The sequence below is a fragment of the Macrobrachium nipponense genome, chromosome 44, assembly GCF_015104395.2.
Source record: "Macrobrachium nipponense isolate FS-2020 chromosome 44, ASM1510439v2, whole genome shotgun sequence".
NCBI classification, from domain to species: domain Eukaryota; kingdom Metazoa; phylum Arthropoda; class Malacostraca; order Decapoda; family Palaemonidae; genus Macrobrachium; species Macrobrachium nipponense.
In genome coordinates, this window is record NC_087221.1 from 44,761,210 (window position 1) to 44,777,935 (window position 16,726).

Sequence of the window (16,726 nt, forward strand, 5' to 3'; positions counted from 1 at the left end):
CCAAGGACGAGATGGTTGTCGTATCGGCTCTATCTTGATCGTCCGGCATTGGACTGTGTCCTCATTGTTTGAGGAAGTGTTCCCGTTTTGCTCTTAGTATCATTATGCTGCTTCAGTGTCAATTTTAGTTATGTATTACGCTGCCTATTTCTATTTATTATATTTAAAGATTATTGCCCTTATACAGCCTATTTTGTGATTATTCTTTTTATTGTTTAGATTGTGATTTTTCATGGCTTTGTTATTGAAGGGTGGATTTTATTGTTTCTTAGACTGACTTTACATATTATTGTTAATTGATAATTTTTTGTTTTTGCCACCCAGAACCTTGACTCACTGTACATTATGTATTTAAATCTTGTAAATAAATTAATTTTAAGGTAACTTTTTAGTTTTGTTATGCTCCTCCCTCCTTTGTTTGTCACCTGTCATCAGTCATTACAGCCCAATTGTTTATTATTTTTTAAGAACCTGTCGATCTCGAGAGTCGAGATCGTAATAGTAGACGAAGACCCACAAATATACAGAGACAGGAGATTGACAAGCAGAACAGAGGAATGAAATGGCACAACAAAGCAATGCACGGACAATACATGAAACAGACTAAAAAACTAGCCAGCGATGACACTTGGCAATGGCTAATGAGGGGAAGATCAAGAATGAAACTGAAGGAATGATAACAGCGGCACAAGACCAGGCCCTAAGAACCAGATGTGTTCAAAGACGATAAATGGAAATAACATCTCTCCCATATGTAGAAAGTGCAACACAAAAAATTAAACCATAAACCACATAGCAAGCAAATGTCCGGCGCTTGCACAGAACCAGTACAAAAAGAGGCATGATTTAGTAGCAATACCCCTCCACTGGAGCCTGTGCAAGAAACACCAGCTACCTTGCAGTAATAAGTGGTACGAGCACCAACCTTAAGGCGTGATAGAAAACGATCAGGCAAAGATCCCCTGGAACTATGCTATCAGAACAGATAGGGTGATACGTGTAAATAGACCAGATTGACAAAATCAAGAAAAAAGTATCATTCATTAATGTCGCAGTACCGTGGGACACCAGAGTTGAAGAGAAAGAAAGAGAAAAAATGAATAAGTATCAAGACCTGAAAACAGAAAATTAAGAAGGATATGGGATATGCCAGTGGAAATTGTACCCATAATCATAGGAAAACTAGGCACGATCCAAAGATCCCTGAAAAGGAGTCTGTAAAAACTAGAGACTGAAGTAGCTCCAGAAGAGTGTGATCCTAGAAATGGCGCACATAGTAAGGAAAGTGGTGGACTCCTAAGGAGGCAGGATGCAACCCGGAACCCCACACTATGAATACCACCCAGTCGAGTTGAAGGACTGTTATAGACCAAAGAAAAAAAGATTAATAACAATAACAATAACAATAACAATAACAATAACAATAACAATAACAATAACAATAACAATAACAATAACAATAACAATAACAATAACAATAACAATAACAATAACAATAATAATAATAATAATAAAATAATAATAATAATAATAATAATAATAATAATAATAATAATAATAATAATAATAATAATAATAATAATAATAATAATAATAATAATAATAATAATAATAGTAAGTGGCGCCGTGGCAGAGTAGGTTATGTCGTCAATGGACTGGTTAAGCAACATTGGGGCTAGTCAGTTATTGGATGGGTTTACTGCTCTCCTCGGCGTTGATTACCTATCCCTGATGGGGTATGGTCCAGCTATGGGTTAAATAGCAAAACTCAGCAATGATGGAAAGAAAGGCTATACAACAAAGGAGCTTCGTCCGGCAGCCAGGTTTTTAGCCCAATTGAAGGGGAAGACGGTCAGCTACTTGAAGGTCGTCATCCAGCAACTGACCACCACAACTACAGTAACCAACAGCCTGAGATTGGAGCTACAGAAGCAAACTAGAGGAAGAAATGGACAAGAGTAGAAAATAATGAAATATGGAGATGTTACATCAGAAGCAACCCGACGGAGAGGGAATATAGAAGAAGGTTGGTCAGCATCTGGAATGAGAGGAATAATACCCCCCAAACAGAGCAGAGCCTGCCAGACCAAATAAGGAACATAAAGAAAAAGAACTGGCTCTCCCCAACAGAAAGAGAGGAAATGGAGAGGGAAATGACGCACGACAACGAATTACAAGAAGACGAACTGAGAGACGATGCCACAGAAAACAACAGAGATGATGAGGTATCAAACAACTACACACGAAGAAACACCGACGAAGTAACAGAGAGGACGGAATGGGTAGAAAAGATTAGACAGTGGATGGAGCCAGATACAGAGAGAACAAAGATCCCCTCCATGAAAGCCTACAACACCAAGAAATTAAGGGAGAAAACAAGTGAGGTCAATGAAATAATGTTCATAATACACACCACCAGTATCACAGAAACAAATAACTTAGCATATGCAGGAGCAAGATTAGTAGCAAAACTGATGGGGATACGAACACCAATACCACCAACACAACCAACCCAACAGAAACCAAAACAGCAACCTCCTTGGAAAAGACGCCTGGAAACGAAAATAATGGTGATGAGATCTGACTTGAGTTAACTGAATGAGATGGCAGAAAAAAGGCGAAGAAGCAAGAAAGAAAGGGAGGTACTCAATGAGAAATACAAAGTACAAGAGACAGGACTAAACAACACAACAAAAGATGTAAAACAGAGGCTTAAGACCAATGCACATAAGATCCAACGGTACATAAACAGGAATAAGGGATACCAATAGAACAAACTATTCGGAACCAACCAGAAAATACTATACAGCTAACTAGGAGGGGAAGACCACCACCAAGAAATTCCTGAAGCCGAACCAAGTAAGACTCTGGGAAAACATATGGAACAATCCGGTATCACAAAACATACATGAGTTGCAAGGCTCCAGGAAGTCAAGGAAGAAGAAACAGGGAGAATAAAATAAAGATTCACAGAGATCACGACAGACACAGTCAGACAACAACTAAAGAAAATGCTAAACTAAAAAGCCCCAGGTCCCGATGAAGTCCATAGATACTGGCTCAAAAACTTTAAGGCTCTACACCCACGAATAGCAGAACAACTCCAGCATTGTATCTCAAATCACCATGCACCCAAATGGATGACCACAGGAAGAACATCCTCTGTACAAAAAGACAAGAGTAAGGGAAATATAGCCAGTAACTAACGGCCTATCACCTGCCTAACAATAATATGAGAGTTACAAACATGTATCATCAGTGAAAGGTTATACAACTACCTAGAGGAGACAAACACCATCCCCCACCAACAGAAAGGCTGCAGAAGGAAGTGTAGGGGCACAAAAGACCAGCTCCTGATAAACAAAATGGTAATAAAGAACAGAACAGTAGGAGAAGGAAAACCAACCTAAGCAAGGCATGGATTGACTATAAAAAAGCCTTCGACATGATACCACACACATGGCTAATAGAATGCCTGGAAATATATAGAGCACAGTAAAACACAATCAGCTTCCTCAAAAATACAATGCGCAAGATGGGACCAACATCAAACACATAGATGAGACTGGATACAAATACCTGGGAATAATGGGAGGGGATATAAAACACCAAGAGATGAAGGACACGATCAGGAAAGATTATATGCAGAGACTCAAGGCAATACTCAAGTCAAAACTCAATGCCGGTAATCAGATACAGCGAAGGTAGAACTCCACAACATAGACCAGAAAACCAGAAAACATATGACAATACACAAAGCACTACACCTAAGAGCAAATACGGACAGACTATACATAACACGAAAGGACGGAGGGAGAGGACTACTAAGTATAGAGGACTGCGTCAACATCGAGAACAGAGCACTGGGGCAATATCTGAAAACCAGTGAAGACGAGTGGATCAAGAGTGCATGGGAAGAAGGACTGATAAAAGTTGGCGAAGACCCACAAATATACAGAGACAGGAGAATGACAAGCAGAACAGAGGAATTAAATGGCACAATAAACCAATGCACGAACAATACATGAAACATTAAAAAACTACCCAGCGATGACACATAAAAATGGCTAATGAGGGGAGAGCTCAAGAAGGAAACTGAAGGAATGATAACAGCGGCACAAGACCAGGCCCTAAGAACCACATATATTCAAAGAACGATTGATGGAAATAACATCTCTCCCATATGTAGGAAGTGCAATACGATAAATGAGACCATAAGCCACATAGCAACCGAATGTCCGGCACTTGCAAAGAACCAGTACAAAACGAGGCATGATTCAATAACAAAAGCCTTCCATTAGAGGCTGTGCAAGAAACATCAGCAACCTTGCAGTAATAAGTGGTACGAGCGCCAACCTTAAGGAGTGATAGAAAACGATCATGCGAAAATCCTCTTGGACTATGGTATCAGAACAGATAGGGAGATAGGTACAAATAGACCAGACGTGATGTTGATTGACAAAATCAAGAAGAAAGTATCACTCATTTATGTCGCAATACCATGGGACACCAGAGTTGAAGAGAAAGAGAGGGAAAAAATGGATAAGTATCAAGATCTGAAAATAGAAATAAGAAGGATATGGGATATGCCAGTGGAAATCGTACCCATAACATGGGAGCACTAGGCACGATCCCCAAGATCCCTGAAAAGGAATCTAGAAAAACTAGAGGCTGAAGTAGCTCCAGGACTCATGCAGAAGAGTGTGATCCTATAAACGGCGCACATAGTGAGAAAAGTGATGGACTCCTAAGGAGGCAGGATGCAACCCGGAACCCCACACTATAAATACCACCCAGTCGAATTGGAGGACTGTGATAGAGCGCAAAACAAAAAAATAATAATAATAATAATAATAATAATAATAATAATAATTAATAATAAATAATAATAATAATTAATAATAATAAATAATAATAAGTAATAATGGACCAAACAAAAACTTCTTTCAGTTTTCTTCTGAAGATTGAAAAAGAAACCCACAAAATCACTATGTAACGTGTTTACTTCTATTTACATTTAATTTTACTCCACACTCGAGTACTTTCAGGCCCTGTCTGTGGCCCATTTTCAAGAGATGTTTGGGTTGGCCTAGGCTGACAATGCAAACATCTCTTGAAAATGGGCCACAGACAGGGCCTGAAAGTATTCGAGTGTGGAGAAAAACTAAATGTAAATTCTTGGAAGTAAACACGTTACACTGTGATTTTGGGGGTTTCTTTTTTGATAATAATATTTATTTCGAGGAATCACTGGAAGAGGCAGACTATCTAAGCTGAGCACTCAGAAAGAGAGAGAGAGAGAGAGAGAGAGAGAGAGAGAGAGAGAGAGAGAGAGAGAGAGAGAGAGAGAGAGGAGCAAACTGCTAATGAACTGCTTAGTAACAATCTGATGAAGAATTTTTAAAAGAGCTTAGTTGTCTTACCATGAAGTCCACAGAAAGAACAAATAACTAAATAGAAAGATTTATTTATCCAATAAAAGAAGCAAATACGATATGTTTATAATGGAACGTTTATAAAAGGAGATATAGAAATGGATAAGAATTCAGAGAAAGCGAGAGAGAGAGAGAGAGAGAGAGAGAGAGAGAGAGAGAGAGATTGAGAGAGAGCTTACTTAATTTGTCACACAATAAGAAAGGAAAGGAACTAATCCCTAGTAAGAATATATGTGAAACTATTGACAGTGAAAGTCTTATTTTTTTATCTGATATTACATTTATCTTCAGTACTTTAAAAGTGTATTATTATTATTATTATTATTATTATTATTATTATTATTATTATTATTATTATTATTATTATTATTCATATATTTTATGATTCTTAACGCAGATGTCAACACAATCTTCATTTAGAGTAACTAGCTGGAAGTGATCGAATTTTAATTTTTGTAGTATTTATGTATATATATATATATATATATATATATATATATATATATATATATATATATATATATATATTATATATAAAAGTGTATTATTATTATTATTATTATATTATTATATTATTATTATTATTATTATTATTATATATTATTATTATTATTATTATTATTATTATTATTATTATTATTATTTATTATTATTATTATTCAGATATTTTCTGATTTTGAAGGAAGCTCTCAGTACCAATACCATCTTTATTTTAGAGTAACCAGCTGGAAGTGCTTGAGTTCTAATCTTAAATGTTATATATATATATTTTTCGTGTGTGTGTGTGTGTGAGTATGTATGTATATGTATATATTATATATATATATATATATATATATATATATATATAGATATATATGATATATTATATTGAGTATGATATATATATATTAATATATTTATATTATATTATATATATATAAGATATAATAATATATTATATTGAGTATTTTATAATATTTTGAACGCAAATTTCTCTTTAGAAGAACCTAGTGGTGGAAGTAACTAAGAGATGTCAGGAGACGACGACGTCACTGATTATGTTTTTTGCTCAACTCAATTAACTCAACTCACGGTATCCATAGCCTGTCACATGATTGGTCGCTACGATTCATATCCCAACAGGATCTAGCGTTCATTTAGGTCATAAACTAGGACTTTTTCCTGGTTACTACTCTTCTCTCGTAAGTAATCATACTGGGAAATAATCACCCTTGTAAGTAATCACATTTAAAAGTAATCATACTGGTAAGTAACCTTACTTGTGAGTAATCATATTTGTAAGTAAGCACTGCTGTTAATCATACTTGTAAATAACCACACTTGTAAGAAGTAGGCATACTAGTATGTAAAAATACTTATAAGTAATCATATTTATAAGTAATCATATTTCTAAGCAATCATACTTAAAAGCAATCATCACTGTGCACTCCATTAAATTGTTCAGTAATATTCCAATTCTTCACTGTCACTGACCAGTCGTGATCATTTTTATATATATATATATTTTTTTTTTTTTTTTTTGCAGACGTCCATCTAATCGTTTATTTATCTCTTTGGCTATCTACTTATTTATTTATTTTTTTTTTGTTTCTTTATATATTTATTTATTTAAATATCTATATATCTATGTACTTATTTATATATTCGTTTATTTCAACAATACCAGATGGTGATCAGTATTATTTAAAAAGTTAAGCAAAATGGTGAATCATCAACGAAATAGGAAATACTAAAATAATCTTTTGATTTATATTTTATTAGATAAAGATCAACAGCTTTAACCATATATATTATCATTCACTTTTTTCAAAATAAGTGTAGTATTTAGGCCTTCAAATAAACTCTTGATTAACAAACAAACATCAGAGAAAAACAAGATGAGTCAGTTTCGAGTCATGCATTAATGGGAGCAGAATACCACTCGTTTAAGGAGGGCTGTACAGACCGCTTGGGGCAGAGGAACCGCCACCGGAAATAACACTACCACCAGAAATTCCAAAGCCTCCGCCGCTGACAGAGCCTCCAAAATCTAATGAAACGCTTCCGCTTCCGCTTCCGCTTCCACCTCCGACTGACCCTCCGAAACCACCGCCGAAACTGTCAGAAATACCAGCAGAGCTGCCTCCGGTAAATCCACCTCCGATTGCTCCTCCCGATCCGCCTCCAATGACCTGTCCGACTCCCTGGTGGACAGCGCTGCTGAGGGCACTCTGAAGATCAACGCCTCCTGGAAGAGTTGGGTTCTGGCCGTCGCCCACGTTGACGAAGTAGACTTCAGGCTGGCTCTTGGGTGGTGCTGGAACCTGGATGACCTTCTGTCCACCTGCTGCAGTTCCCTTGTTGAGGACGTAAACAATATTCTTCTGCTGGGGTGGAGGAACTACAATAGGTTCCTGTCCTGCAGCGCCTTCTGGAAGACGCACGAAGACGATGTTGTGCTCGACCTTTGGTGCTGGGATGTTAGGGCGAGGGCCGACATGTCGGGGTTGTGCAGGGACGTCATAGACGTAGACGTTACGTTGCACCTGAGGAGTAAAACCTCCACTGGAAAAGCCTCCACTGGAAACACCTCCACTGGAAAAGCCTCCACTGGAAACACCTCCACTGGAAAAACCTCCACTGGAAACACCTCCACTGGAAAAGCCTCCGCTGCTGAACCCTCCACCACTGCCAAAACCAGACGATACAAAACCTCCTCCAGTACTCCCTCCAGATGACACAAAGGATCCACCACCAGTCCCTACTCCTGAGGAACCGAAGGACCCTCCTCCTGTACCAAAACTCAGAGATCCACCGGAAGTGCCGCGACCAGGCAGGCTGTAGCCCTGCAGTGGTGAGGACTCTGCTGCCACCAGCAGAGACACGAGTATCTGTAGGCAAGAATAAGACACTGGTGTTGAGATTCACTAGTATTTACTCTGTAAGGATACATTTGATGAAATTGAGAGATTTGCAGATAAAACTGACGCATTAAAACAAAATATTTGGGGAAATTCAGTAAAAGGAAGTTGTAACTTTGCTGAATAACAGTTTCAAAGCAAAAGGATGAAAGATTTATGTATAAATATTTTTAAAACGAAAATCAGTCGTATTCAAATAACTACACTGAATTACAGAACACTACAATCTGGTACTAAATAACTATAATAAAAGTTACATGGGCCTTTTTCGAAAATTAAAATATAGTTAATTACGTCTCGCATAGTCACTGTACTCACCAGCACCGTTTGCTTCATTGTAGTGGTATTGTTAGCAGTAGTAGTATTAGTCGTGATTTCCCTTCGGAACGGCTCCTCTTGCAGTAGCTGAAGACGGCGTTGTGTGCTGACTGTGGCCAGTCCGCTGACTATTTATATACCTAGTGTTCCAGAACCCTTCACTTCGAGGCGATGTCCCTTTTTCCCTTTCATATTCCTACTACTTTTCATCCTCCTCTACCTCCTTCTTACCTTCCTTACCCTCCGCCTCCTCCCTCTTACCCTCCTTAGCCTCCTACGCCTCATCCTCCTCCTCCTCCTCCTCCTCCTCCTCCTCCTCCTCCTCCTCTTCCCTGGGTAATGCTGGAGTTAGCATTGCTAAAACATTTTTTCCTCCTTTTATTTTTTTCCTCCTTGTTACATACTGAGAAAAGCGTCATGAGTGAAAGGTTTTTTTATATAGAAGGTCTCCTTTTAATCGTTGTGATTGTTTTTTTAACAATTTTAGCAAATGTTGTCCTCATAATGCATTTTGCATGGTTGTCACTTACCTTATTCAAAATTACATCTCGCGAAGTATTTATTTACTGCATCGGGTTTTTTATTTTTTTTTTTTATTTTTTTTAGCAAATGTTGTCCTCATATTGCGTTTTGTGCATCATGTGCTTTGAAAACTCCCCTCGAGTAATATTACATCTCAAAACATTTGCTTCGAGATCACATTACTCCCAATATCATTTTTGCAAAGAATGATAGTAAAGAATGGTAAATAACCAACATTTCTACTTCAAGAATGGATCCATTACATTAACTTTCCAGAGTTATTATTATTTGAAACGCTTGATATAAAATAAATAGCAATTCAATGAACATCTCTGCATTAAGAATAAATGTCTTCCTATAAACGCTGATTCTCGTAATATGGCTCTGTTATTCTACAAATATGGTTCTACGATCTTCGCTGAAGATGATACAGAATTCTGGTACATCAAGACAAGTAGACAGTAACGTCCTCATGTTAATTACCCGCAAAGAGCGAAATTATATTTACAAAGTATACAATAATAAAAAAATGGGATTTAACCATCGGTCTTCAGACAATACGCTCTATAATGCAGGTTATTTGACCTGGACAAGCTTCAGAGTTGTAAGATAGGCATCTGTAATTCTCCTAGGAATCTGCGTTATTCTCCACAGTGTTCTACCTTCCTCACGGATACACTTTCCACTAACGGAATCTTGATTTATAATGTAATAATAATAATAATAATAAAAATAATAATAATAATAATAATAATAATAATAATAATAATAATAATAATAATAATAATAATAATAATAATAATAATAATAATAATAATAATAATAATAATAATAATAATAATAATAATTATAATAAATAAAAAACCCAACTGGAAAGCCCCAGGTCCCGATGAAGTCCATGGATACTGGCTCAAAAACTTCAAGGCTCTACACCCACGAATAGCAGAACAACTCCAGCATAGTATCATAAATCACCATACGCCCAAATGGATCTCGACAGGATTGAACCCATCCTCGTAAAAAAAGACAAGAGTAAGGGAAATATGGCCGGTAACTACCTTCCTATCACCTGCCTAACAATAATGTGGAAGTTACTAACAGGTATCATCAGTGAAAGGATGTACAACTACCTAGAGGATACAAACACCATCCCCACCAACAGAAAGGCTGCAGAAGGAAGTGTAGGGGCACAAAACACCAGCTCTTGATAGACAAAATGGTAATGAAGAACAGTAGGAGAAGGAAAACCAACCTAAGCATGGCATGGATTGACTATAAGAGAGCCTTCGACATGATACCACATACATGGCTAATAGAATGCCTGGAAATATATGGGGCAGAGTAAAACACCATCAGCTTCCTCAAAAATACAATGCGCAACTGGAATACAATACTTACAATCTCTGGAATAAGACTAGCAGAGGTTAATATCAGGAGAGGGATCTTCCAGGCCGACTCACTGTCCCCACTACTCTTCGTAGTAGCCATGATTCTCATGACAAATGTACTGCAGAAGATGGATGCCGGGTACCAACTCAAGAAAAGAGGCAACAGAATTAACCATCTGATGTTTATGGACGACATCAAGCTGTATGGTAAGAGCATCAAGGAAATAGATACCCTAACCCAGACTGTAAGGATTGTATCTGGGGACATCAGGATGGAGTTTGGAATAGAAAAATGTGACATAGTCAACATACAAAAGGGTAAATTAACAAGGACTGAAGGGATAAAGCTACCAGATGGGACCAACATCAAACACATAGATGAGACTGGATACAAATACCTAGGAATAATGGAAGGAGGGGATATAAAACACCAAGAGATGAAGGACACGATCAGGAAAGAATATATGCAGAGACTCAAGGCGATACTCAAGTCAAAACTCAACGCCGGAAATATGATAAAAGCCATAAACACATGGGCAGTGCCAGTAATCAAATACAGCGTAGGTAGTGGAATGGACGAAGGTAGAACTCCGCAGCATAGATCAAAAAACCAGGAAACATATGATAATACACAAGCACTACACCCAAGAGCAAATACGGACAGACTATACATAACACGAAAGGAAGAAGGGGGAGGACTACTAAGCATAGAGGGCTGTGTCAACATCGAGAACAGAGCACTGGGGCAATATATGAAAACCAGTGAACACGAGTGGCTAAAGAGTGCATGGGAAGAATAACTAATAAAATTAGACGAAGACCCAGAAATATACGGAGACAGGAGAACGACAAACAGAACAGAGGAATGGCACAATAGACCAATGCACGGACAATACATGAAACAGACTAAAAAACTACCCAGCGATGACACATGGCAATGGCTACAGAGGGGAGAGCTAAAGAAGGAAATTGAAGGAATGATAAAAGCGGCACAAGATCAGGCCCTAAGAACCAAATATGTTCAAAGAACGATTGACGGAAATAACATCTCTCCCATATGTAGGAAGTGCAAATCGAAAAATGAAACCATAAACCACATAGCAAGCGAATGCCCGGCACTTGCACAGAACCAGTACAAAAGAGGCATGATTCAGTGGCAAAAGCCCTCCACTGGAGGCTGTGCAAGAAACATCAGCTACCTTGCTGTAATAAGTGGTACGAGCACCAACCTGAGGGAGTGATCGAAAACGATCACGCAAAGATCCTCTGGGACTATGGTATCAGAACGGATAGGGGGAAACGTGCAAATAGACCAGTCAAATAGACCAGTCAAGAAGAAAGTATCACTCATTGATATCGCAATACCATGGGACACCAGAGTTGAAGAGAAAGAGAGGGAAAAAATGGATAAGTATCAAAATCTGAAAATAGAAATAAGAAGGATATGGGATATGCCAGTGGAAATTGTACCCATAATCATAGGAGCACTAGGCACGATCCCAAGATCCCTGAAAAGGAATCTAGAAAAACTTGAGGCTGAAGTAGCTCCAGGACTCATGCAGAAGAGTGTGATCCTAGAAACGGCGCACATAGTAATGAAAGTATTGGACTCCTAAGGAGGCAGGATGCAACCCGGAACCCCACACTATAAATACCACCCAGTCAAATTGGAGGACTGTGATAGAGCAAAAAAAAATAATAATAATAATAATAGTAGTAGTAGTAGTAGCAGTGGTGGTGGTAGTAATCCTTTTATTTCAAGTAATCACTGGAAGAGGCAGACTCTATCTGAGCTGAGCACTCAGAGAGAGAGAGAGAGAGAGAGAGAGAGAGAGAGAGAGAGAGAGAGAGAGAGACGAGGAAACTGCTAATGAAGTGCTTAGTAACAATCTGATGAAAAATTTTTAAAAGAGCTTAGTTGTCTAACCATGACGTCCACAGATAGAACAAATAACTAAATAGAGAAATTTATTTGTCCAATAAAAGCAGCCAATACGAAATGTTTATAAAGAAGCGTTTATAAAAAGAAATAGAAATGGATAAGAATTCAGAGAAAGCGAAAGAGAGAGAGAGAGAGAGAGAGAGAGAGAGAGAGAGAGAGAGAGAGAGAGAGAGAGAGAGAGAGATTACTTAAATTTATCACACAATAAGAAAGAAAAGCTACTAATCCCTAGTAAAAATATATGTGAATCTATTGACAGTGATAGTCATATTTTTCTATCTGATATTACATTTATCTTTAGTACTTTAAAAGTGAATTATTATTATTATACTCATTATTATTATTATTATTGTTATTGTTATTATTATTATTATTATACTTATTATTATTATTATTATTATTATTATTATTATTATTATTATTATTATTATTATTACTATTATTATTATTATTATTATTATTATTATTATTCAGATATTTTCTGATTTTGAAAGCAGCTCTCAGTACCAGTACCATCTTCTTTTAGAGTAATTAGCTGGAAGTGCTTGAGTTCTAATTTGAGTATTTTATATATAATAAATATATATATATATATATATATATATTATATATATATATATATATATAGAATATGTATACTGTATATATATATAGTATATATATATATATATTATATTAAGTATTTTATAGTATTTTGAACGCAAATTTCTCTTTAGAAGAACCTAGTGGTGGAAGTAACTAAGAGATGTCAGGAGACGACGACGTCACTGATTATGTTTTTTGCTCAACTCAGTTAACTCAACTCACTGTATCCATTGCCTGTCACATGATTGGTCGCTACGGTTCATATCCCAACAGGATCTAGCGTTCATTTAGGTTATGAACTAGGACCTTTCCCTGGTTGCTATTCCTCTCTCGTAATTATTCATACTGGGAAGTGATCACACTTGTAAGTAATCACATTTGTAAGTAATCATACTGGTAAGTTACCGTACTTGTGAGTAATCCTATTTGTAAGTAATCACTGCCGTAAGTAATCATACTTGTAAGTAACCACACTTGTAAGTAGGATTACTCGTAAGTAAACATACTTATAAGTAATCATATTTATAAGTAATCATACTTCTAAGCAATCATAATTAAAAGCAATCATCACTATGCATTCCATTATATTGTTCAGTAAGATTCCAATTCTTCACTGTCATTAACCAGTCGTGATCATTTTATCTTTTTTTTTTGCAGACGTGTATCTAATCGTTTATTTATCTCATTGGCTACCTACTTATTTATTTATTCATTTCTTTATTTATTTATCTATTTATTTATTTATCTCTTTATTTATTTATTTATTTATTTGTTTATATATATATTTATTTATTTAAATATCTATATATCTATTTACTTATTTATATATTCATTTATTTCAACAATACCAGATGGTGATCAGTATTATCTAAACAGTTAAGCAAAATGGTGAATCATCAACGAAATAGGAAATACTAAAATAATCTTTTGATTTATATTTTATTAGATAAAGATCAACAGCTTTAACCATATATATTATCATTCACTTTTTTCAGAATAAGTGTAGTATTTAGGACTTCACATAAAATCTTCATTAACAAACAAACATCAGAGAAAAACAAGATGAGTCAGTTTCGAGTCATGCATTACTGGGAGCAGAATACCACTCGTTTAAGGAGGGCTGTACAGACCGCTTGGGGCAGAGGAACCGCCACCGGAAATAACACTACCACCAGAAATTCCAAAGCCTCCGCCGCTGACAGAGCCTCCAAAATCTGATGAAACGCTTCCGCTTCCACCTCCGACTGACCCTCCGAAACCACCGCCGAAACTGTCAGAAATACCAGCAGAGCTGCCTCCGGTAAATCCACCTCCGATTGCTCCTCCCGATCCGCCTCCAATGACCTGTCCGACTCCCTGGTGGACAGCGCTGCTGAGGGCACTCTGAAGATCAACGCCTCCTGGAAGAGTTGGGTTCTGGCCGTCGCCCACGTTGACGAAGTAGACTTCAGGCTGGCTCTTGGGTGGTGCTGGAACCTGGATGACCTTCTGTCCACCTGCTGCAGTTCCCTTGAGGACGTAAACAATATTCTTCTGCGGGATGGGGTGGGAGGAATTACAATAGGGTCCTGTCCTGCAGCGCCTTCTGGAAGACGCACGAAGACGATGTTGTGCTCGACCTTAGGTCCTGGAATGTTAGGGCGAGGGCCGACATGTCGGGGCTGTTCTGGGACATTGTAGACGTAGACGTTACGTTGCACCTGAGGAGTTACGCAGCTCCCTCTGTGGGCGACCTGTCCATCACCACAAGAGATTGATCCATGTCCAGAGAAGGATCCACCAAAACCTCCACCACTGCTAAACCCTCCACTGCTAAAACCTCCACTGGAAGCACCTCCACTGCTAAAACCTCCACTGGAAAAGCCTCCACTGGAAACACCTCCACTGGATAAGCCTCCACTGGAAACACCTCCACTGGAAAAGCCTCCGCTGCTGAACCCTCCACCACTGCCAAAACCAGACGATACAAAACCTCCTCCAGTACTCCCTCCAGATGACACAAAGGATCCACCACCAGTCCCTACTCCTGAGGAACCGAAGGACCCTCCTCCTGTACCAAAACTCAGAGATCCACCGGAAGTGCCGCGACCAGGCAGGCTGTAGCCCTGCAGTGGTGAGGACTCTGCTGCCACCAGCAGAGACACGAGTATCTGTAGGCAAGAATAAGACACTGGTGTTGAGATTCACTAGTATTTACTCTGTAAGGATACATTTGAGGAAATTGAGAGATTTGCAGACAAAACTGACGCATTAGAACAAAATATTTGGGGAAAATCATTAAAAGGAAGTTGTAACATTGCTGAATAACAGTTTCAAAGCAAAAGGATGATAGATTTATGTAAAGATAGTTTTAAAACGAAATTCAGTCGTATGCAAATAACTACACTGAATTACAGAACACTACAATCTGGTACTAAATAACTATAATAACAGTTACAAGGGTCTTTTTCGAAAACTAAAATATAGTTAATTACGTCTCGCATAGTCACTGTACTCACCAGCACCGTTCGCTTCATTGTAGTGGTATTATTAGCAGTAGTAGTATTAGTCGTGATTTCCCTCTGGAACGGCTCCTCTTGCAGTAGCCGAAGTCGGCGTTGTGTGATGACTGTGGCCAGTCCGCCGTCTATTTATATACCTAGTGTTCCAGAACCCTTCACTTCGAGGCGATGTCCCTCTTTCCCTTTCATATTCCTACTACTTTTCCTCCTCCTCTTCCTCCTTACCCTCCGCCTCCTTACTCTTACCCTCCTTACCCTCCTCCTCCTCCTCCTCTTCCCCGGGTAATGCTGGAGTTCGCGCTACTAAAAGATTGTCTCATAGAGAAAGTCTGGACGTGTTTTCAGAAGACGTAAACGGGCGTCTGGAGAATGGACAGGCTTCGAGTGTTTTCCTCCTTTTATTTTTGTTCCTCCTTGTTGCCTACTGAGAAAAGCGTCAAGAGTGAAAGGTTTTTTATATGGAAAGTCTTCTTTTATTCGTAGTGACTGTTTTTTAACATTTTTAGCAAATGTTGTCCTCATAATGCATTTTGCATGGCTGTCACTTACCTTCTTCAAAATTACATCTCGCGAAGTATTTATTTACTGCATCGGGTTTTTTTATTTTTTATTTTTATTTTTTTTTTTTTTTTTTTTTAGCAAATATTGTCCTCATATTGCATTTTGTGCATCATGTGCTTTGAAAACTCCCCTCGAGTAATATTACGTCTCAAAAAATTTGCTCCGAGATCACATTACTCGCAATATCATTTCTGCAAAGAATGATAGTAAAGAATGGTAAATAACCAACATTTCTACTTGAAGAATGGATCCATTACATTAATTTTCCAGAGTTATTATTATTTGAAACGTTTGATATAGAATAAATAGCAATTCAGTTTACATCTCTGACCTAAGAATAAATGTCCTCATATGACCACTGATCCTCGTAATATGGCTCTGTCATTCTACAAATATGGTTCTACGATCTTCGCTGAAGATGATACAGAATTCTGGTACATTAAGACAAATAGACAGTAACGTCCTCATGTTAATTACCCGCAAAGAGCGAAATTATATTTACAAAGTATACAATAATAAAAAAATGGGATTTAACCATCGGTCTTCAGACAATACGCTCTATAATGCAGGC

The 16,726-nt window shown here is 37.7% G+C and overlaps 1 protein-coding gene and 1 pseudogene across 2 annotated transcripts; both read right to left on the bottom strand.

Moving 5' to 3' along the window:
• Positions 1-7,211: 7,211 nt before the first annotated feature.
• Positions 7,212-8,764, bottom strand: LOC135204274 (loricrin-like). 2 transcript variants are annotated; one of them, XM_064234417.1, is made up of 3 exons: positions 8,657-8,764; positions 8,053-8,308; positions 7,212-8,022 (listed from the first exon to the last, which is right to left on the bottom strand). In XM_064234417.1, the coding sequence occupies exons 1-3, from the start codon at positions 8,672-8,674 to the stop codon at positions 7,364-7,366; spliced, it is 933 nt and encodes a 310-aa protein (XP_064090487.1). In that variant the 5' UTR covers positions 8,675-8,764; the 3' UTR covers positions 7,212-7,363. The 2 variants fall into 2 exon arrangements, with proteins under 2 accessions (XP_064090487.1, XP_064090486.1); XM_064234416.1 differs by having other exon boundaries at positions 7,214-8,308.
• A 5,254-nt stretch (positions 8,765-14,018) lies between these two features.
• Positions 14,019-15,736, bottom strand: LOC135204275 (loricrin-like; annotated as a pseudogene).
• Between the last annotated feature and the right edge of the window lie 990 nt (positions 15,737-16,726).